Below are 22,352 nucleotides of genomic sequence, written 5' to 3'. Positions count from 1 at the left end.
CCAATAATAAATGCTGTTCATGTTTAATTTATAATGTCTGGAAATATCAGCAAGAGATGAGGGAAACAGTTTAGATAATATATTAACCTCTCCAAACCTTGTCCATTTTCTGAAACTCAACCTGAGTGTGACTTTAATATGTAGGAAACTTTCCTTTTGTCCTTCTTTTAGACTGCTCTATCCTGTTCCTTAAACTGGGACTAAAGGAGTTTTCTGTTGTGAGGCCCTTTAGTTAAGCCAGACAAGAAAGAAATGCTGATCCAAAATCATCTCTGCATATATGCACATAGCCCATGAAGAATGTGAGAGAAAATATTTGTTTGCTGTACTAAGACCTTACAGGAGACCAGCTAGTTGCAGAACCACCAAGTTAAAACTGGTTAAAAACTGTCAAGCTGCAAAAACACCCTGAGAAGTCATTGTGAAAAACTCTTGAAGTGGATAGGGAAATGTGAAATCTTAACAAGGCAGAGCTTGCAGTGGCAAGATTTCCTACACAGCAACTGCATGGTTCCCTGCCCAGGTGTAGGACAAAGATGAATCAGGCCCATTATGGAAGCAATTCATATTTAAATGAGATTTCCAGCCCAGTTTGTACAGTCTCAAGTGGTTATTCTAAGCATCTGCTCTTTCATACTGATTTAGACCAAACTCGAATGCTGAATCTTTGGAGAATCACAAACAAATTGTGTTAAATTACCATTAATGGAAACAAATCACAAGAAAGGGAAGGCAAGGTTGTTAATGGCATTTCTGTTCTTCACTCGGGCTTTGATGGCAGTAGATGCAGTCCTGCAGCACAAGAAGTAATGTATGTAAGATCCCCCACTGTTCTGAGACCTCCAGACAAGCTAGGCACAGCAGGGTGAGCAGCACTGGAATTTGTTTTACAGGAAGCCTTTCATTTCCTTGCTTTTGAGGGGTTAAGTGAGGCACTTCAAACCCTGTTCTCCCACGAGGGTTACACTAGGGAAGGGTAGTTTCCGTTTCCCCCAGGGGCTCCACAGCAGCTCTGTGAGCAGAGGCTCCTGTCAGAGAGAACAGGAGGATGCAATGAATCAATGAATTCCCCAGTGCCCTGACTGCACTTCCCTCCTACCCACTGCTGCCCACTCTTCAGGCTGCTGTGGTGTCCATCTTGACAGATGGGTGTGCCCCAGAGGCCTCCGGCCTCGGCTTCCACAGATAGGCCCGGATTAGAGCAAAATTAATGATGTTTTAATTGCAATAATTGTATGTCATGTGGGGAATGTGCTAAACAGAATGTGCATATATTGTAGTGTAAGAGCTGCTTGTAGTCCTTAGTAAAAGCAAGCTTCATTAAACTGATGAAAATCACACCACTGGGCCTGTGCTTGTTGCAGTGTGTCTGTGGGAGAGCTCAGGTTATCAAATTCAAGCCCTGGTCAGGAGTTCTTAACTCATTAAAATTCTTCTATTCTCTTCACTTCTACAAAAATCTCATTTTCCATGGACTGGGGAGGACTGAAAATGCACAAATCATTCTCTTTAACTTTGGGGATTTCCGCATCGTTTGTTTGTTACTTGACATGAAGGGAGGAACGATTTATTTCAAAATTTTTAAGAAGGAAAACAAGGAAAACTTCTCTGTGGTGGTGAATCAATATGACAAGTTTTACCCCAAAACTAACTCTTCATATTGTTTGTCATCATATCATCAAAAGTCTATCATGGAGATGTGCTCAGTGCAATGAAAATCTTTCATAGTTTTTTGATGAATCCACTACCACAATACCTTCCGTCATGGCATTTTTCATGTAAAATATGCAAACAGCATTACAAAAATCTTCCATCCAAAATTGATAACTCAAAGAATTTTCCAATGCTTGTCACAAAAATAAAAAATTATGTAATTTTGTAGCTGTTTTCCGATTGCAGGTTATAACTCCATAACCACACATTATTAAAATACCATATATGATACGGTAAATCTTGCACTCTAATGGAGATACAGAATACATAAAATGAAATTTTCCAGGTTGCCCGTAAAATATTGTCAGACTCCTCTAGCTTCCAATTGCATTATATACCTAAATTCCACAAAACATTCTTCCTTTTTGTATTGGTATGTTTTAAAGTTTCTAAAATAATTTAATGCTCTCTATAAAATGTACTCATATTAATGAGCACAAATGTTTTAATACAGAATTACTAGCTCAAATCAAAATGGAGCTCTACAAGGACATATCAGTTAATCATAATTTTTGATCTTTTTTTTGCTTTTGAAAATCCTTAATACATTCTCAAGAGACTAGTAGAGGTATGATTACATGCAGCTAGTAGTTGATTCTATCCAACCATAATGACATTTATGTACAGTAAAATACATGCTAGCTGTAATGTTAAGGTAAAAATGGAAAGCTGATTTAATTATATCACTGTACCATGTAAACATCCTACCAGTATTCAGGTACACATTCTTCCACATATCTTCAACATTGAGTTACTCAACACAAATTTCCTTGGAAATTATTTATAACTTTCCTTATATTTTGATTGGTAATGACAAGATTTTAGAGCAATCCAAATCATAGAGGTGCCATGTAAAAAAATAACTAGCCAAAACTGGAAAACAACCCAAAAAACCAATCAAGCCTAGCATCCCAACAACCTGCTCCCCACACCCCACTGGCATTTCTCAAGATTGTGCAGCTATTCAGGAAATGCCTTGCGTATCAGACTTGAATGCAATATTACCATTTAGCTATGATAATGAACCTTGTCATTTGGCCAGTCTTGTCTCTAAAGTCTCCAAATTTTTCATCATTTACTGGAGACAAAAAATCTTTAAAGAAATGTGTATTCCCAAAATACTGCCTGCAGTGTTCAATGAGTATCTGTGCAGCAGTGAATGCACATGCTGTAATTAAATTATGTAGTAACAAAGCAGGTGCATTATATGAGTGCAGTCATTTAAAGTATCCTTTCTGCACAGGCAGAAAATTTTGTTAAAAAACAACATTTTTTCATCCATAAATCCCATTGTTTTTCTCTGACATCCTTTAAATCACAAATCCAATGATATTATATATCATGTAAAATTTGGAATATTACTTTAAGCCCCTGGGCTTCTCATTGCAGTGCTGTCCGAATAAAAAATTCAAGTTGTTTACACAGAGAACTTGATAATATTCTTGCCATCATTTTTTATCTTGTAGAGTATTTTGGGTAAAAAAGCACATTTAGACAGACTTTAGATGAAACTCCTTTCTGTTTTTTCCAAACTTCTTCTTCACTCGCCTTTCTCATTAACCCAGTAGTTTTCCATAGCCTACTTACGTCAGTGACTTTTATGTCATTAATTTCAGTGGAAGCAGGATGTGGTCCAGTAAATTATCCCTCAGCAGGGTCTGCTCAGTATTACATTAGACCATGGGAATAGTGAAAAGAAAACTCCATATGAATTTAACTCTTTAAAATATTCAATCTTGTGTTTGCAATGTAAGATACTACTGTTCTTCAATGTTTGAAATGTTTATTATCTGAAAGATCTCTCAATAAGCAAGTTTACAAAGGCCAAATAGTCACCATTAAACCCCTTGCAGACATCATAAATATTGAAGAAAAACACCAATAATCCAGTGAAGTTAATTAGGAATAATTGTAGAGAATTTATTGATAACCACTATATGAGTCATTTAAATATTACTTATAGATCCTTGGGACCACCTGAAAAAAGTAATATTCCTGGATATCAAGGACTATAGTTAAACTTTTGGGAAAAAAATCCAAAGGAAAATTCTTGCATGTAGCCTGTAGACTCCTTAGCTCTGTTATTCCTCTACTTTAAATCAAGTCCTGCCATCATCAGTGACTTTCTACTTCTCATCTTCCAAGACTACTATCCGTGAGCTTTCCAAAGTCAACACATACTGTTTTCTAGAATCTGTAATATTTTCCCAAGACCAAATTTACTTTAATCGGTAGTCCACTTTTTTTTTTTTTTTTTTTTTTTTTTTTGTCGTCATTGTTAAGTGCAGACTCTGGGAGCAAATTGGGGCTGCAAAGAAGTCAGACACACATAAATTATATTAGAAGTGGAACTTTTTATCAAGGTTTGCAGTGTTTTCTGGGACCTGGTCTCTGCAATGCCACGTGATAAACCAGATTTTTCATATTCTCATGCTTTTCTTTTGAACTTGGATCAACACTGCACTTTTTCCTCCCTATTATAATTCCACTTAAGCTAATTAGGTTTTACTTTGGCATTCTTTAAGATCCAAATCATACACATTCTCTGCTGTATTCTCATGAATACCAAAGCTGTAGAATAAATATTGTTGACGTGTGTTGGCAAAGTGCTTTTGTACTTGAATTTCTCATTAAATTACATTAAATTTTAGTTTTAATGAGCATAATCCATTTGATACTGTTGACCCAAATTCCCCTGGGGAAAACTGCAGCTCTGAATTGATATTTGCATGTCTGAGTCAACTGAATCACGTTCAAAATCATGTCAGACTTCAAATCTCAAAAAATATCCTGTTCAAGTTATGTTGGGGGATGTGACTGAGTTATATTCCAGAAATGTATTCTTGCAAGGTTTTATGGCTCTTGATGTACTTTAATCTTATCACTGCCCCAGCTTACGTGACATTTTCCTTATCTGTACTCAATCTCTGTAAACAGAACACTGACCATCAGGAAGCAGGAGCACCTTTCTAAAGCTCATCCTTGGGTGTCTTTTCTGAAATCATATTTCTTCTCTCTGTCATGCTCCTTAATCATTTCTCTTCTGCAATAAATTGTTATTTCTCTCCCTGTTAGAATTCTTTCCTGTTATTCATCATGTTATGAGTACCTTTTACTTGAGAACAGGAACAAAATCCCAGTACACTTCAGGAAGTCTTTAACTCTTTTCCTTTCTCACGATGTAGAAAATAGAGAATTCCACTCAGAGTGTCACCTTCTTTGGGAGACTTTAATTGATTTTTTTTTGTTTCAAAATTTTGGGGTACTTAAGAGAAATGAACTATTGGAAAGATGGATTTATTAGTATTATGACTGTTTCTCTCAGTTTGATAAGTAGTGTGCCTGGATAAGAAAGCTTTTGAAATTTTTTTCAAGTTTGGTCTGAAAATTATTTAATAGATACCAGAAACCCTGGCAGATTTTGGAGAGGAAATGGTTTTATTGAGTCATTGCAGGAGGTCAACTATGTAGTTCAAAGCATGAATTTATGATTTTGTTTGACCTTTAATTAAGATTGCTGGATCCCCATGTTCATGATGACAGCACTGCAGAGCTGACATAGTCTCAAACTTGTGTATGTCATTCCTTTTCACTGCATCATTGGAGGCCTGGAATTAACCCTCTAAAACTGTTCGTGTGAATTTGCAGGTACAAAAGCGATGACTTGCAGAGCAGTTGCTAAGAGATAAGGATTAAAACATGAACTTTGCTCCTTTCTTTGTTGAGATCTTGGGGATAACTAATAAAAAACAATATAATTGAAGACTCAGGCCAGTCAGTAGGATGAATTTGTAAGTTTGTTTTCCAGTAATGCTGATAAATACCACAGAAGGTCTTTAAAAACAAGCCATAAAAATGTGCATTTAGTTATAGTGATTCTGCTTTGATGTTAGGAGAGGAAGGGTGTGATTTTTTTACATCCTTTGACCTCTGTTTTTTATAATTCTAGATTCCCAGATGCATCCTCAGAGTGACTTTCTACCTATAGATTTTTGGATAGGAAGAAAATGTTATCAATTACAACCATGGCAGAACATGTACTTGTCTCAATCCTTTATTCCAAGTGTATATCCAATTAAACCATTATTTCAGTATCCCACTGATTCTCTCACTTGTAGATTCTCACAAGATGAGGCCAGAAGAGTGCTGCTGAACACCTGATTACATCCTTGGCAATGGGAAAGCTATATAGACAAACACCAAGAGTGCCAGCTCAGCATTCAAAACTTATACAAATGAAATACCAGAGCCAAATTAAGCTTATACAACACTGCTTTCTTCAGTCTTCAAATGCAAATATATTTCTCCATAATTTATGTCTTGACAGATGATAATGAGTGTGAAAATGCTACTCAGCCTTGTGGAGAGCATGCCAATTGCACAAACACGGAGGGAAGTTATTACTGCACGTGTGCTCCTGGTTTCAAACCCAGCAATGGTCAACAAATTTTTGTCCCTAATGATGGAACCTCCTGCGTGGGTAAGTTATTACTGTCTGCCAGATAGCTTTACATTGTCACTCTTCTCTTATTGTTTCTCTTAATTATAGAAATACAGCAAAATGCTTTCATTTTTGTGAAGTGTGGAGTCTGGGTATAAAATTCCCACAGTTTGGACTGGAAAAGGTTTTTTGAATATTCCAGTTCAGGCCCACACTTCTCGCTGACAACAGAGAGCCATTGCTTTCAGTAATACTTGAATCTCAACTCTGCTTGCAATGTATTTAAATCCACATGTCACAATTTTCCACAATGAATATATTGTTAGGGCAACATAGAAATCACCAATTCACCCATTTATGCCACTGTTTCACTGATCTGTGAGCAAGGTGGTCACATTCTCAAAAAAAACGTGACCAAATATTCTGCATTCAGATCTGGATAAACAAAATTCTCTACACGTTTGACCTAGTATACTTCAACTATCTTTTGTTTGGGATATTTTTGGTAATTTTTCAAGTGTGATCAAAAGCAATGAGCAAGATCAGTAGTTATCCTACCTCCTGTGCCATTCATCAGCCTCTGTTTCTGTAGCAGTTGGATGGAACATGTTCAAGATTACAGGGGAGGAAAAGTTCTGTGGAAAAATGTTATTTCTGAACAACCATGCAATCCTTTAGGATTTCCTCTGAATGGAAGAACTGTAACTATTTCTCTTTTTTCAAAATCCTGGTAATTTTCTCTGTATGTTGCAAAAGTCCTCAGGGAATGGGAAAATGAGAAATAAATCTATTGCCCTTTACACCTTTATGCTGACTGTGTCTCATTCTAGGTATGTCTCCTGTGAGCTTGTGAGTGCTGACAACCTCTCTTCTTACTGCTCTTAATATCAGCAGAGTGGTTGCATATTAAGCCAGAAAGTGATCTAATCGACATTTCTTGCCCATTGCTCACATCCATCTAAAAGTGCTCTGCTTTATCCAGCTGCTATGAATCATTCTTAAATTAGCTGGGATGGAGACAGTTAGCACATTGAGCTGTAAATATTCTCACCATTTCTGCTCCAGGTTTTGATTTTTACATTATGATATTTCCTCAGCTTCAGAAGTTTGTCTTCAAAGTTATTTCTCTGACTGTTTTTGTGTCACTTTAACTTCTTACCATTAGCTTGATAATTTCTTTTTTTTCCCTCTTTACTGGGCAGATTGATCTTTTTTATCCTCTACTAGGGTATAGTTTAGTACTGTTCTTCTTTTTGAAAGTCCACATAGAGGAGCCAAGAGCTTTTAAAGCTCACACTGAAATATAAAAATTACCTGTGGGCACCTTTTCTCATTAAACAAGTGTACCAATTACTTTACCAAGAGTCCTATAGACAACCTTTTGATCCACAATTAATTTTTTACATTATCCATCAGGGAAACCATAATAGGATATTTTGTACCGAATGGATCTGCTGCTACAGATAGCAGATATGACACACACAAGCAGCTGATAGCTGTGTATTCAGGGTGACAGCTGAAGCAAACACCAACATTTCATCGTAAATACAGTGGAAGTTATTTAGTACAAATCACAGAACTACCAGGTATTCATCCTACACAAATTTATAGGGCCCCACAATATATTTTCAGATTCTGCAAAGTCTTAAATCTTCTTTTTAAAATATGTATATATGCACATGGCAATAACTTTAAACATATAGTGGTTGAATTTTGGAGAGTATGCCATTATGAACCCTATTTGTTTATGCCCTAAAACCTATCGGGAGTTTCCAGTAGTGCAAGTGTGGTACATAACTGTGTGTGTGCAAGTCCCTTTCAAAGTCCATGCACACACGTGTGTCCCACCTGTGGAAACTACAATAAACTTCCAAAAATTAAGCTTTCCAAAAAGTAAAAATTATAATGTTCCTAAAGGTAGTAGATCAAAAGAAAGCTTGGGACAATTGCTTTGAGAAATGTCAGTTCACTCTTAATCCAATCAGAATGCTGAGTTTTGAGTTGAGGGTCAAAAGTATTTGACCCAAGTTATCAGATAGGACTAGTGAAGAGATAACAAAGAAACATGAAGACAGAGGAGGAACTGGAGAGCAGGAAGGAAAAGAGAGGAAAAGAGAAGGATAAAGGAAATGGAGAAGTGAAAAAAACAAGAATGCAGAGATGTGATATTTCTGGAGACACTTTTTGCTGTCCTGAAAGTGAGCTATTAAAATCTATTTTTTGATTTGTGTAAAAGCCATACTTTTCCTTAGACTTCACATTTTATTGAATGTTCAGCTGCAGATAAAAAAGTGAAATATAAACCTACTTTTTTCACCCCAGCCAACAGAGTAAAAACGTGAAAATGGCCATCTGTGAAATGAAAGTGACATCCACGCCACTCTGCCTTTTCTGGGAACATGCTATTAGTTCTCTTCAGGTATTTCTGAGAGCCCTGGGAAGGCACCCATTCTCCATCTCATCCTTTGCTGTGACAAGGGAGCTGTACAGTGGATGGGATCTGGCGTTGGGCCACATTGCTAACTTTTCTTTTACCTTTGCCATTCATAGCCTTTTTCATTTCTACTTTGTGTGTGCTGCTGCCTTCCACAGTATGGAGACAGGGGGAGGGAACATCTAGTCCTTTGCAATTGGACTTTTCAATCACTTGCAAGCTACTAATAAGCAGAAGGTATAATGTAGACATCAAGCTGTCTTGACTGGCTGGTGAAGAATCAAAGCGATGTAGGTACAATCCTGTAATTGGCAAGACTGAACATAATAACTGTTCTCAGTACTTTTAATTTAATTGGAATTTCCTTGCCTGCTGCAGTAAATGAGGAGTGACAAAGCACAGAAATAAAATAAAAGGTTATAAATCTATTTTCACACTAGCCTAAGTGATGTTGGTGATATTATTTTTCTGATCGCAGCTATTATAAAAACTTCAAAGTTCAGCTCCAGGATTTGTTTTGCATATTTACTGAGAGGCCAGGGCTTTCTTTACAGAGGTATGGCAAATGCTCCTCTGTTCAAAAAGCTGCTGTTTTTCAACCTTTGCTCAGGAATGCTGTCTGTGAAGACTGCTCACACAAGCCTTGGCAGCCCACTCCTGCTCCCCCAGCACATCAAGGAGGACAGTTTGGGGTCCTCACCCCAAAGCTCCACTAAAATTGGATTGCTGAGAGCACTGACAAGCTGTTTTCCATGTGTGGTCCAACAATTGCATATTTGGTTAAAAAGGCATAACTACAAAATATAAAGAAACAAAAGCCTACAGCTACTGAGCACAGCATTTCAAAGCAGAAACTTGAAAGCTGCATTCTTGCAACTGTCACAAACTGCTGGCTGCCCCTGACAATCTCATTGATTTATAAGGGATATGAAGCTGATTAGTACCTTGCAAGATCAGGCATATTGCCTTTTAATTTTGTCATCCAGGAGTTGTTTTTTTCTTCCAGAAACAGTAAATTAAATAGGCGTAATATGGACTCATTCCATATGGAGAATTCAACTGCAGAAAGCCTATTTGCATATACTCAACAGGGTGGCTCTATCAGACCTTAAATAGCAGTCCTGTTGCCAGAGATGTGCCAAAATACTTGAATTTCTGCTGCTGTTTAGGATAATTCTGTCTTCCCATTAAAGTCTCCATTACACTTAATATCTGACATAATTGTAAAAAGAATTTGCGTGACTGCCCAATAATAACAAATAAGTGAGTTACTGATCTAAAAGTTTATGAAAAGCAAAATTCCATCACCATTTTGAAACAGTTGTATCAGTAAATCAGATGGAAACCTAATACTTAATAACAGTATTCTGAAAACCTTTCCAATATTAATTTTTTTATCTATAGGTTATTGTAAGTTTTCGCAAAGATTGTTCTAAATTGCTGGTGTTTTAGCACTGCATTACATGATGCATGGCTTGTTCAGAAGTACATGTCCTCCATGCAGCTGACAAGGCCAAAGAAATCTTTGGAATAAGGGTGATGTGTTTTCTTGTTAGACAAACTGCCTTTGTCATGATTTTCACCCTTGCCACTTCAATTGGTTCAAAGTCTCTCTGTCTTACAGAGTCACACAACAAGGCACTGACAGACACCGACTTGTTTCAAACAGAGCTTTACAATTTACTGATGTGAGAGGTTATTTAAATGCCAAGAGTAAGAACTTTAGCCTTATGTCTTTAAATGACAGCATTTAATTATGAGGGATCCTGTGTGTAGCACTATATTTTCCTTCTCTTTTGCCAGATTGGCTCATGTCTAATGTGGTTATCTCCATGACTGTGAACACTAAGGTCACAGAAACCATACAAATACGGATAATGCAAAACTCCATTCCTTAGAGAGAAACATTTACAGTTTGGATCATTAAATATGGAAATAAACTATTGTCCTAATGCATTCAATCATAATTTAACCTCTTACTTTACACTTCCATGCTGGCATCCAGCCATTCAAGCACATTGCTTTCTGGGTGGCTCTCCCTGCAGAGCAGTGGTGGTTGTGCTGGGGAGGGCAAAGCACCTCCAGCCCCACATCCCCTTCATGTCTGTGTAGGAGTCTAAATGGGTTTTCCATGGGAGCTTCTGAACCTCAGGCTTAAAACACAGCACATCAGGTGCAAATCAGGGCCAACAGCTCACTGAGAAAAATGGATAAATGAGTGTGAGGTGAAACTTCAACCACCACCTTGAACCCCAGGGAGAGACAGATAAGCCCCAGGTATCCTTCAGGTATTTCTTTGGATTGCCTAGATATATTCATAGATATGTGGTATGTTTTTCCATTTTTCCATAATAACCTTATTTCACATGCATTTTTGATCCCTTTTGTGCTCCTTTTTGAAAACCACCGAGATTCTTGTTTCAAAAGCAGAGTGTGAAGCTAGTTCCTATATGCTAATAGTGTATTTCCAGCCACCCCACATCTGCTTTCTGTTTGTTTTTAACGCCCATTTGGCTGAACTGAGGCTTTCTATCAATTCATGTAGCTCTTGTCCTCCACTGATCAATTAATCACTTCTCCTTTTTTCACCAATTTCTTTCCAAAATTAAGTGCCATACCAGCTCTTGACCGGAGTTGTCCTTTTCTCTGGTTAATCCATTCCCTGCTCTGCCTCTACTTTCCTTCAGTTTGGTTCTCAGGCTGTTACTTTAAACCTGCTCATGTACCACTTCATTTTTCAGATATACCTGTCCCAAAGCTGTTCACTTTTTTCTCCTTTCCAGCACAGCACTTCACAGTCCATTACTTCATTCTCCAGAATTATTTGGTATTGCTCCCAGTTTGCTTTCTCCATTGAGTTATTTGATCTTTATCCTTAGCCAGCCAAATAATGCAAAATAACCTGTACTCCAGCCAGGGAGTTAGTACCCAGCTCTGTTAAATTGATCAATTCATGGATTCCCTTACTGGAATTCTTGGTTTTACTCTTGGACTGTGCCCCACCCAGTTACTGAACTTGTCTACCTAATGGCAATTTACTTAGAAGCACAAAAGACATTTTAGGCAAATGTAATTTAAATATGGATTAAAAAAAAGATATGCCCGGCACTTTTAAGAGCACAGAGTTTAATTCTTAGATTAACAAGATGGACAGAGTGAGCTTTTGTAGCATCTTTTTAAAGCTACAACTTAAAAGACAAGTCTGCAGGTTGCTTTTTTCTTTTTCTAACTGAGCTGAGAAAATCTATTTAGTCTAATCTCTGAAAAATGGATTTCAGATGATTTGCAGCATGCCAACCATTTTGTTATGATAGAATTAATATGGTTTTAAAACACAAGCAATGTAGTATTATATAGTAAAAAAAGTGGTGGTATAAAAGTATGATCAATTATGATTTATCCTTCTAATCCCTAAGTATTATAATTGGCAGGGGTTTTGCTATTAAGATTTTGGGTTTAGTTTTTGCTTTTTTTATTACATGAAATTTTATTATGAAACTGCTTGTAGTGTTTGGGGCTATTATCAACAAAGCAGCAAGGTGTTAGTCTGTAAATACTTAATAAAAATTCAATTTCTCACGATATTTGCAGATGTAGATGAGTGCAGCAATGAAGGAACTGTTGCCTGTGGAGATCATGCAAAATGTGAAAACGTGGATGGAGGGTTTAACTGCTCCTGTAAGGAAGGTTATCAACCATCCACAGGAAAATTGCAGTTTAAGCCAAATGATGGCACTTCCTGCCAAGGTACATGATATTATAAAGGTTTATGTGTTATTATAGAGATACATCTTCTGAGAAACCCACCAGTGCCTATTTATCTTCAGTTAGATTAATCAGCAAGACATGAAAAAGAGGCAAGGCACTGGCATCTACAATTCCTGAGAATAGAATAATTTTATAAATGTATTTTTGCTAGACAGCGTGATGAAATCCATTTGAAATAATGGTTACCTCCTCATAGTTGTCAGATCTGTACTCCTCTCCCTAAATTCGAGCTGTCTGTACTCCACCTGTGGACGTCCCATGGAAAGGGACTAAACTCTCTGCCTGAATAAAACAACAGCTCATTCCAATCCAGTGCTATTACTTTGTCCAAGATAAAGTCTTTGTAACTGAAGTTTGAAAATGGACTGCTGTGTTTTATGCGCATAAATTCATAATGCTGGTGGTTTGGGGAATGACCTAGACAAGAGCTTTTGCAATTAGTATATGTTGAATATTGATTGAACTGCAATGTATAATTAGTTTTGTTCTTATTTCTACAGAAAATCCAAAGGCCAAGTGTGAGTTATTCAAAGACTGTATAGCTGAACATATTAATAGAACTTTAGCCAGAGTAAGTAGCATTGGTTTGCAGATTAATTTTCAAATCCTTTAATTGTTTCTGTTTGAAACTGCTATTTCAATTGTAATAGTTCTTAAACAGCTTTTAACAAAGTCTTGAAGAATACAATTGAACTTAAGCATGTTTACAGAAGTCTTTTTAATAATTTCAAATTATTTGAACTGAGTTGTATGTTCTAATCATGTTAACAACTTGCTCGGAATCTGTGTGTTCTGTTTCCAGCAAAGTGAGTCATGATGCATGAAAAATTCAGAAGTCTGGTAATCACTCAGCTGTTTCTGTAATTTCTGGAGTTACACGCTGCTGCATTTACTGATGTGCAATTATTTGCTTGTTCAGAATGAAAGACATCAAGATAGCTTAGAAAAGTAATGTCAACAAGTGACTAAATAGAAAAGGGAGCAATAACATCTTGGTATGCTGGTTTGTTTACTCCTCAAAGGAGAGTACGTAAAGTGATACAGGATTTATAGAAACAAATACTCTGGACTCAATTTTCTTTTCACCAGAAACAGACATGCCTAAAGCAAATTAAAAATGCATTCATGAATGCTCTATTCATTATTCTACAGCTATTTTTGTCTAATTTTAAAGGATAAATGAAGCATAAGCATAAACAAATTAAAAGAAATCGTATATATTTGCATTTGATATTAAGCAGTTTGCTGAAGTTCCTGGATTCAAAAAGATATTAATTTAAAGAACTTTATTAACCTACTGTTATATATACCTTGTGTTAAGATAGTTTTTATGTTTACCTGCAATGTAATACATTATATCAAATATAATACTTGCTTATCACATGTAGGTGTAAAGGCATGGTAAATGTTACAGCAGAATCTTAGAGTGAGATTTTTAAATATATACTCAAACTAAATTTAAATGAATAAGTCAAAATGCTTTCATGTAAATAACTGTTGGGTTTATAGCTTGTGTTCTAGTTCTGTTCAGTTGCAGTCAAAGACAAAGCAAGCCCCACAAAAGCTGTTCAGCAGCAGAGAGTACAGATCATACAAAATCAGATGTTGGGTGTTTTTTTAATTAAATTTCAGTATTGTGAAGTAAGAATTCTTTTCTCATTCACCCATGAGACTGAAATGTGGAAGCTTAATCTTCATCTCACCCTCTCTTGCCTATATTTTTTAAACTAGCTGTTTTATGTGTGTTTAGCAGTTTATAAGATGAAGCACTGGAAGAGAAATAGGCAGTACAGTTCACTCAACTACATGCTTTATAATTTGCATTTGAGAAAGAAGCAACCAAAAAATATACAAATACTTCCCATCTGCTCCCACCTCTTCAGTTAAAATTTGAAAGTCAATAGAATAATACAGAAACAGAAGAATCATATCATTGATATTTAATTTTTTGAAGAACATTTACTAGTTCACTTTGGATCATAAGGATAAATAAAACTGAGCTGCTGTAGGGGAAAAATTTGTAATGATAGCATACGACTTTTTTTAATCATTGTTGCTTCTTAAAGTTATACTGGACATGTGTAATATCAATCCTTTATTGGTCAACCTGTTGATTAAGTAGGGGTGTTGATGCAAAAGTGTCTTATAAACCAGTAAGTAAATTCATAGAAATTAGTCATTTGCATTGGTTTTATTTTCACCTGCAGAAATACGGCTTTACTTGTTTCATTAAGATATGAGTTCTGGCATTTTTCAGATTGATCACTTAAAAACACCTCTGGAGAAGTTGCAAGAAATTAATAAAAGTACTTTGGGACCACTTTTACCTGTAGAAGTGGTTTCATATGTTGAAGCACTGTCTCATTCATCATGGAACACCATGGGTGACACTGACAATGAAGCCCTTCGTAACACCACCATTAACGTGAGTGCATCAAGCCTCAGAGCTGTGGCCTTTATCCTTATGCCAAAGGTAGTGTATGACTCTTCCCAAACACATGCTTTTATTTACAGGTTTTGGTCAACACTGTGAACAATTTTTTACAAAAAGACAAAATTGCAGTCTGGGAAGCTGTACCTGTAGATAACCAGAGGCAGAGCCTGACTAAGCTGCTGCACACTGCAGAGCAGGCGACACTTCTCATGTCACAGAGCTTCAAAAAGACAACCCAGCTGGATGCCAATGCAAGTGACATAGGTAAGATAAAGAAAATTAAGATATACTTTAGATGTGGATTAAACTGAGGAGTTTTTCAGCACAATTACAAAGATTAGAAATGGTGTTATGTGAAAGACACAGGTGTTAATTTGTATGATTTTCGTAACTAACACCTGACTTTCAGTGTAGGTATCATAACTTTCAAAGACTAGACGTTTGAGTCCAAAGGAAAAAAAATAAAAATGAGAGCCTGTGGGAAGTTGTTTTCAGATTCCCTTTAAATCTCATTATGGCCATTCTTATACAATCTGGATTCATTTTATACTCACAAAATTATCCTATGCATCTTATGTGCATAGAAAACACCAGTGCAACAACATTTGGACTTGCTGTCTTCTGATTTTTTTTTACTCTTTTTGGTTCAGTGAATTTATTATAAATTAATTTGGAATAAGGATTGTGCTTAGTGAGTTTAATCTTGAGTAGCTTTATCTCACCAGGAATTTCTCATTTTAAGAGGAATTTCCCAGGAGGAGAATTGGTTAGTCTCAGTTTCACCATTTTGTTCTCCTACCTTCTCCCTGTGTGCTGGTGCCTTCCCACCAATACCCGCTGATTTTCCTGTGGAAATAATAATTTTACCATTCCTTCACTGAGAGCAGAGTAAGGCTAACACCAGGCACTTTTGAAAATCCTAATAAAGCATGGCTGATTCCTTTGTCAATGGCCACTCTTTCATCTTTATTTTTCTGACTGTCCCCAAACTGTATGTGATCTGATTTCTTATTTTAGATTTAGTACAGTCCTTCAGTGTCTCTCACTGGCTTGCTGTTTTATATGATGACTTGATGAGAAAGTTTCCTACTGTGGTCTCAAGGCAGGTCAAACCACCTGTTCTTCCCTTACCTTTCTGAAAGCAAATTAGACAAAGCAATGAGAAAGTAGGGAGGGATTTGTTCCATGACACAGGCTCTGTAGAATCAGATTTATATCATTGCAGAGCACCTCTGGTTCTACAGCAGGTCCAGAGCAGAGCCAGGTGCTGTCTGTAGAGCCCCTGTGCCCCCTCCCCACACCTCCTTTGCTTGAGAGCAGAGGCTCTCGTGGCCACAGAGCTGAGGCCATGAAGTCAGGAAGGGAGAATTCGGGTGCAGTCTCCCGTAAAACTGTAGATATCAGTCACCAAGGTGACAGAAAAGGCTGATAAAGAGAATGGGGAGGAATTCCCATGTTGAATGCTTAATGATTTTTTGGCTTGGTTTTGTTCTAAAATGGTAAACTGTATGAGTTCATTTCCAAATTGGAACCAAGCAACAAATTTTTTGTTACTGTTTTTCAGCATAAGTAAAGTTTTCACAGGTCTCATATGTGCCGCACACAAGTATTTTGGGACAAGACCTACAACATCACCCCTCTCTCTCCATTGCTTTTTTTGGTGCAAGCTCTTGCACTATTAGTTTTTCAAAACTCCAGCCAAAGAGAACTATTTCTTATGCCCTGACAAACATTTTCTGACAGCTGGTCTATTGAATAGCTCATATTATTTTTGTGTGCTGTGCTATAAGCAATGCAAATGGTCTAGCTTAGTGATATTCCTCCATCAGTCAAGTTTTAGATTTGTTTGCCGTTGTTTTGTTTTGTTTTTCAAAAAAGGCCTGATTGACTTCTTTTTGTTCCCATCCTGGATGATTGAAAGTCAGCACCGTAATGAAGCAAGTAAAGAGCTCAATAGACTCTAATGTAGTTTTTGTCCTAAGGGGTGATGCTTGTTTGTTTGCTTTTTGACAAGACACATCATTAGTTCATGGTGAAATGTGTATTTGGTAGCATGGATAGAAAACCATAAAATATATACTTTTCAAAAATTGGCTTTTATCAGATGTTACTATTCAGTGGAGAAATTTATGCTTTCCTTTTCATAATTGTGATTTGTGGCCCCTTTCAGAAATAGATTTTTAATAAAGCAATAGCTCTTCCTAAAGTAACCTACATTGTTTTTTCCAGTACCTAATTTAAGGCAAGGCAAATAAGAGACTATATTTTTCATGGAAAGAGTAAAAAGTACGAGTGCAAAATTCATGCATGAAAATAACAAAACACAGATATTTAAACAAACATGTTACACTAATGACATTTTTCTTGAAATATTTCGTGCAATGATATAGTATTAAAATTCATAGTAATTATGCAATCCCATAGCACATTCATTAACCCAACTCTAAATTATGGTAGGCCATAATGGAGCTGTGATTTGTACAGTATTTTTCTTCTTTTACAGCACTCAAGATTTTTGCTTTTGATTCACACCACATGAAACACATTCACCCCCATGTATACACGGGGGGAGATTACATAAAGATCTCCCCAAAGAAGAGAAAGGAACCTCATCCAAATGGTAAGAAACAAAGGCTGAAGACTAGGTGGGTTAATAAACACCTTGGATAGACTTGTACCCCCAAGAAAACAGCCAAATGGCCAGTTTACCAAGGCTGAACTTCCACACCGCTAACTACTAAAGAGACAAGGTATTTTTATCACCCTTTCTCCTTTATTGTCTCAAGACTGACATTTCTAACTTATCCAGTGGCACAGTGAGTAACCAGTGAGTTCTTGCTCAGGATATTGGTACCACAGAGCTGAGCTTTAGCCTTTTCTCAGCCACAGATCCGCTGCATGACTTTGGACGGTCCCCTTCAGTTCTCTGTGCTACTTCTCCTTCAAAAATTGGTGCATCTTTTCCATTTTGAGAGTAGCTCACTGGGCCAAGAACATGTAATCTTTAGTACCAAAACCAGCAGGACCCAGATCTGGCTTGTATATCAGAGTGCTACAGAAAGGGCTTACAACTACTATCATCACTAAATATAAATATATGTATTTAAACTGCTCTGGAATTAAACCATATAATTTAAAAAATATAGAAAAGATGTTTTAAATCCTCATCTTCCATTTAATCTGTATCTCGCCACCTGTCAGTATCTAAAAACGTGATTTATTTTGGTACCAGGGAGAAAGTCACTACATTTTTTAAGATCAGCACTGAATTCTAAAATAGCTTTTTTTTTCCCTACTTGTATTCCATCCTGGGTCCACTGAAATGGAAGTAAAAGCAAGCCAGGTACTTCAGAGAGGTCCAGTATTTACTTCAGGTCTGAGATATTTTACTTTATAAGACTAGACAGCACGTGTGTAACCAGTTGCAGAACAGCAGCAAGCATATATTATTCAGGAAAAATATATATGCATATATCTAATTAGTATTGCCAGTGCGAACACACATTTTTATTTCTAATGCCAGTTACATTGTTTTAAATAAAGCTATATTTCATTGTCTCTAAAACATTTTTATAAGTATTCCACAAAGACTCCATCTGCTTTGCATATTTTATGCAATAGCAGCAATAATGTCTATTGTTTATTGTTTCCTTAATGTCTTCAATTTTGTTCTTCTATAAAAACCCACAAACTCCTAACCATGGTCTGTTTGATTGATAGGCACGGTTGCAGTTGTCTTTCTGCGGTACAGCAATATTGGTTCTCTGCTTTCATCGCCTAAAAACCGCTCCTCCAAAGACCCTTCAGAGCAGAGACAGACAGTGAGCTCAGCAGTTATAGCTGTTGCAATCAGCTCAAATCCACCTACACTCTATGAGCTCGAGAAAATAACATTTACCTTAAAGTATGCCAAGGTAAGGGGGTTTTTTATTATCAGCTTTGAGTAAAACAAAACACTAGATAATCATTTTATGTGATGTAAACATACCTGTAGCATATGATAAAATAAGGCATATTTCTGTTGTTTGCTGATGTGAGGTTACCATTTATTACTCTAAAAAGATTAATCTCAAATGTGACATCCTAAGTGCAATATACTAAATATGATACAGAGGAAAATTGCTATGGGACTAAAACAAGGGCAATAATGCCATCTTTGCTGAGTTGTTGTGTGGATAAAATGTAGATGCCTGAACCAGAGAATATTACAGGATCTTGACTATTCTGTATTTAGGTGGGGGTTTTCTGAAAGTTTATCAGATGGTTAAGCATATATACTAAAAAAGGAAGAAATGCTTCAAAGTTAATGAAAAAAGGTAACCTGGAGTTCAGGGGGTAATACCAGAACCTATAATTTTGAAGCCTTGTTATTTCTGAAATCTGAACACATGTATTTAAAACTGAGAGGTTTACTTCCAGCAAACACAGGTTTTTGCTGGCTTCACTCATATGTGCAGAGTCTCCTTACATGGCACAAAGAATCATCAGAAACATAAGAAAGCAACTCTGTGGAGAGGTGAGCAACAGGACAAGGCGCTAACCTTGGTTACATAGCTTTTAAATTTGTTACTTGACTGCTGAGTTAGAAATCACCTTTATAAAAATTTGCATACATTCATAAAGCCTATAGTACAGTGGAGACTTAATCTTTGACTAGATTTAGTAAGCACTAAGTGTACTAAATAATACTAACGGTCTTACTCATCACTGCTGTGTAGCAGGTGATATAACAGGTGTGATATGACCCTGGCTTTACCCCAGATTGCTTTGTAAAAAGCACAGAATAAGTCTCAGATTTGAACTGCTCATTTGGAATGGATAAGCAATGTGGCTGTAACCTTGGAGCCTAGTCCATGTCCAGCAGGTGCAAGCGTATACATAACAATGCATTCAATAGGTAAAAATTCCAACATCTTTGCGAGTGCCAGAAGGTTTCAGTAATCTGATTAGACTACATGTTTGGTGGGGGTTTAGCTGTGTGGATAAATTGCTTGCATCCCCAGCCATGTTATAATTGCTTGGAATAGGCCTTGCAGAATGTGCTTTTTGTTTCCCAGCCTTCCAATGATACCAAGCAATTTTTAATGAATTGCGCGGTCTAGCATAAGAAAGGTCTCTTGATGGGAAATATCCTGCCTTTTGCCATCAGTAAAACATCTTGTTTCTGTTCCAGACTGCAGATAAAGACATTAAATGTGCGTTTTGGAACTACTCAGACACAATGAATGGCAACTGGGCTACAGAAGGCTGTGAGCTGACACATTCCAACTCCACTCATATCTCATGCAAATGTAATCATCTGACTCATTTTGCTGTTTTGATGTCCTCAGGTGGCTCTGTTGTAAGTGCTATTTTAATTTAGTGTTTTACCTGATACTGTCTTCTGTTTTCATTCCTTGTGCTTTTATTTTAGTGCAACCTACGTACTTACCCCCCTTCAAGTTGTCTCTTGGTTTTGTTCAGCAAACACACAATTTATTGTGCACAAAGCAAACAAAATTCCTCCCATATGTGTTTGAATTTCCTTATGTCCTTTCTGCAGTATTACAGAGCAGTGATGCAGCAAAGTATCTAGTTCCAAAAACACAGTCTGTTGTGCTTATTTTTGGAGCATTGCTTTTCATTTTAAATCTCACTTTAAGACTGCTGTGGGATTTATCTGCCATTCATTGCTGGTCAGTCACCATATGGCCCTGAATTTCTGTCTCACAAAACTTTGCCACCCATTTGTCTAACCCTGGCATCTAAAAATCTGCTTTAAATTCTCTCTGGAGAGTTTGCAGCAGCATAATCAATCTGAAGTTTATGGCTATTAAACATGGACATTCACTACCAGCACAAAACTGGGAGAATAACCATTCAATTTATGTTCTTCTTATATTAAGAAGCCCCATAGATTTCCAGGGTCTCAGTGGGGATCTGCAGGAGCTCAGGTCCTGCCTCAGGAGGCAGCTTTATAAGGTATCAGAACTGACAGCAAGCAGAATATTAGCATGAATATACTGTATTGAGACAGTTCTCTCACACTGTGAATTTCATGCTGATAGAGGCTGTTTCCTGGTTGCTAAATAGCATCCTAAGTCTTCAGTTCAAATTTAAAACCTTTGCAGGTACTTATATAGTTATTTTAAAAAGAAAGGCTGGGAGGTGAATAATCTCTCATCCTTTATTTAGTAAAAAAATAGATGCATTTTATGGTCAGCTGAATACTATCCTTTTGCTGATGTACAGTCATGTATTTCACAGATTCTTTGTTCAAATGGCAAACAGCAAAAGGAATTATATTCTTATAGAGAAAATATTCACATCCGGTATTGAAATATCTTGTGTTTCTTTGGAGAAGGTTCATGTTACATATCTGGAATAGCATTTGCTTGAAGTGATTGTTATTTCAGAGTCTTGTTTTGATCATGTTGCAAATTCAGTAAGACAGTTATTCAGTTTTGCTTATCTAAGTCACTGCTGTGATAAGTCCTTTTATATTAGAAAATGTTCATGTCATATTAATATATGTCCTGCTGCCAGTGTATTTGTCATTCAGTAAAATGATCTGATTTTGAAAATCTTATTAGGAGATACTGATGTTAATAAAAAGTTTTGTTAAGAAATATCAGAAAATGCAAGAGCAGGAATATATACAGTTTATTACTAATTTCCCCTAGAATTATATCTGTCTCACAAAAACCCAATACTTTTTAGATTATCCAAAGTGTACATTTCCAGTGAAACTCTACAAACAGTTTTGATTAATATTTTGTAGAAAAGAAGAAAAAAGCTGTATTATAGAATGAGGTCTTTCTTGAGAAGGTACAAAGCTGTTTTTTAAATACTATATTATAATTTTCCCCCAGGGTGGTGCAAATTATAACATTCTTACAAGGATCACTCAGCTAGGAATAATTATTTCGTTGATTTGCCTCTCCATGTGCATTTTCACATTCTGGTTCTTCAGTGAAATTCAAAGCACTAGAACAACAATTCACAAAAACCTCTGCTGCAGCCTTTTCCTGGCGGAACTTATTTTTCTGATTGGAATTAATATGAACAATAATAAGGTGGGTTGTTTTCACTTGTGTTCTGATTCTGTATTGCAAAGTAAATATACAGTATATGATCTTCCTTCTACTACTCCCCACACTTCCTACCTACAACAGTGACCCTGACTTCCCAGTGCAGTGGCAGGAAATACAAAATGGACATTTAAAGAAGCAGGGCCTTCGTGTGTACTCACTGTGCTCCATGGGTTTCATTTAAACTTTGTCACCTTTACTGCGACTGTAATCTCAATGTGTTTAGCATTTTCACTTCTGAAATCCCTTAGGATGCTGTACAAAGCCATGTTGGTAACTCCCAGGGTGACCGTTTTCCCTAAAATCCAGGCCAGAACTGCAATCCCAAGATGACGTCTGAGATATTGAGCCAATTTTAAAAGTTCAGTGTAGTCTCTTTATTTTACCACTTGCCACAGAAAACACTAATGAACAAATATGCAAATAGGTGTAGACCAAGTTCTTGTCAACCAGCATTACAGCTGGGCTGCTAAATCACAGTTTTAGAGTCAC

The 22,352-nt window shown here is 36.7% G+C and overlaps 1 protein-coding gene across 3 annotated transcripts in view; it reads left to right on the top strand.

Moving 5' to 3' along the window:
- The window catches only part of ADGRL4 (adhesion G protein-coupled receptor L4), a 78,725-nt gene that overhangs the window by 37,220 nt on the left and 19,153 nt on the right, over positions 1-22,352 (top strand). For 2 of the 3 annotated variants that reach the window (XM_085067907.1, XM_085067908.1), the window contains exons 3-11: positions 6,041-6,193; positions 12,180-12,335; positions 12,857-12,927; positions 14,614-14,781; positions 14,871-15,054; positions 17,294-17,410; positions 18,511-18,704; positions 19,964-20,131; positions 21,642-21,845. In XM_085067907.1, the coding sequence (XP_084924033.1) occupies positions 6,041-6,193; positions 12,180-12,335; positions 12,857-12,927; positions 14,614-14,781; positions 14,871-15,054; positions 17,294-17,410; positions 18,511-18,704; positions 19,964-20,131; positions 21,642-21,845 (1,415 nt within the window). The remainder of the gene's footprint in view (positions 1-6,040; positions 6,194-12,179; positions 12,336-12,856; positions 12,928-14,613; positions 14,782-14,870; positions 15,055-17,293; positions 17,411-18,510; positions 18,705-19,963; positions 20,132-21,641; positions 21,846-22,352) is intronic. The other variant, XM_085067909.1, reaches the window with a different exon arrangement.

This window comes from Lichenostomus cassidix, chromosome 8 (genome assembly GCF_008360975.1).
Source record: "Lichenostomus cassidix isolate B80296 chromosome 8, HeHo_3.0, whole genome shotgun sequence".
Taxonomy (NCBI): domain Eukaryota; kingdom Metazoa; phylum Chordata; class Aves; order Passeriformes; family Meliphagidae; genus Lichenostomus; species Lichenostomus cassidix.
Note: the sequence above shows the minus strand (reverse complement) of the source record. Positions and strands in the feature narration are given on the sequence as shown.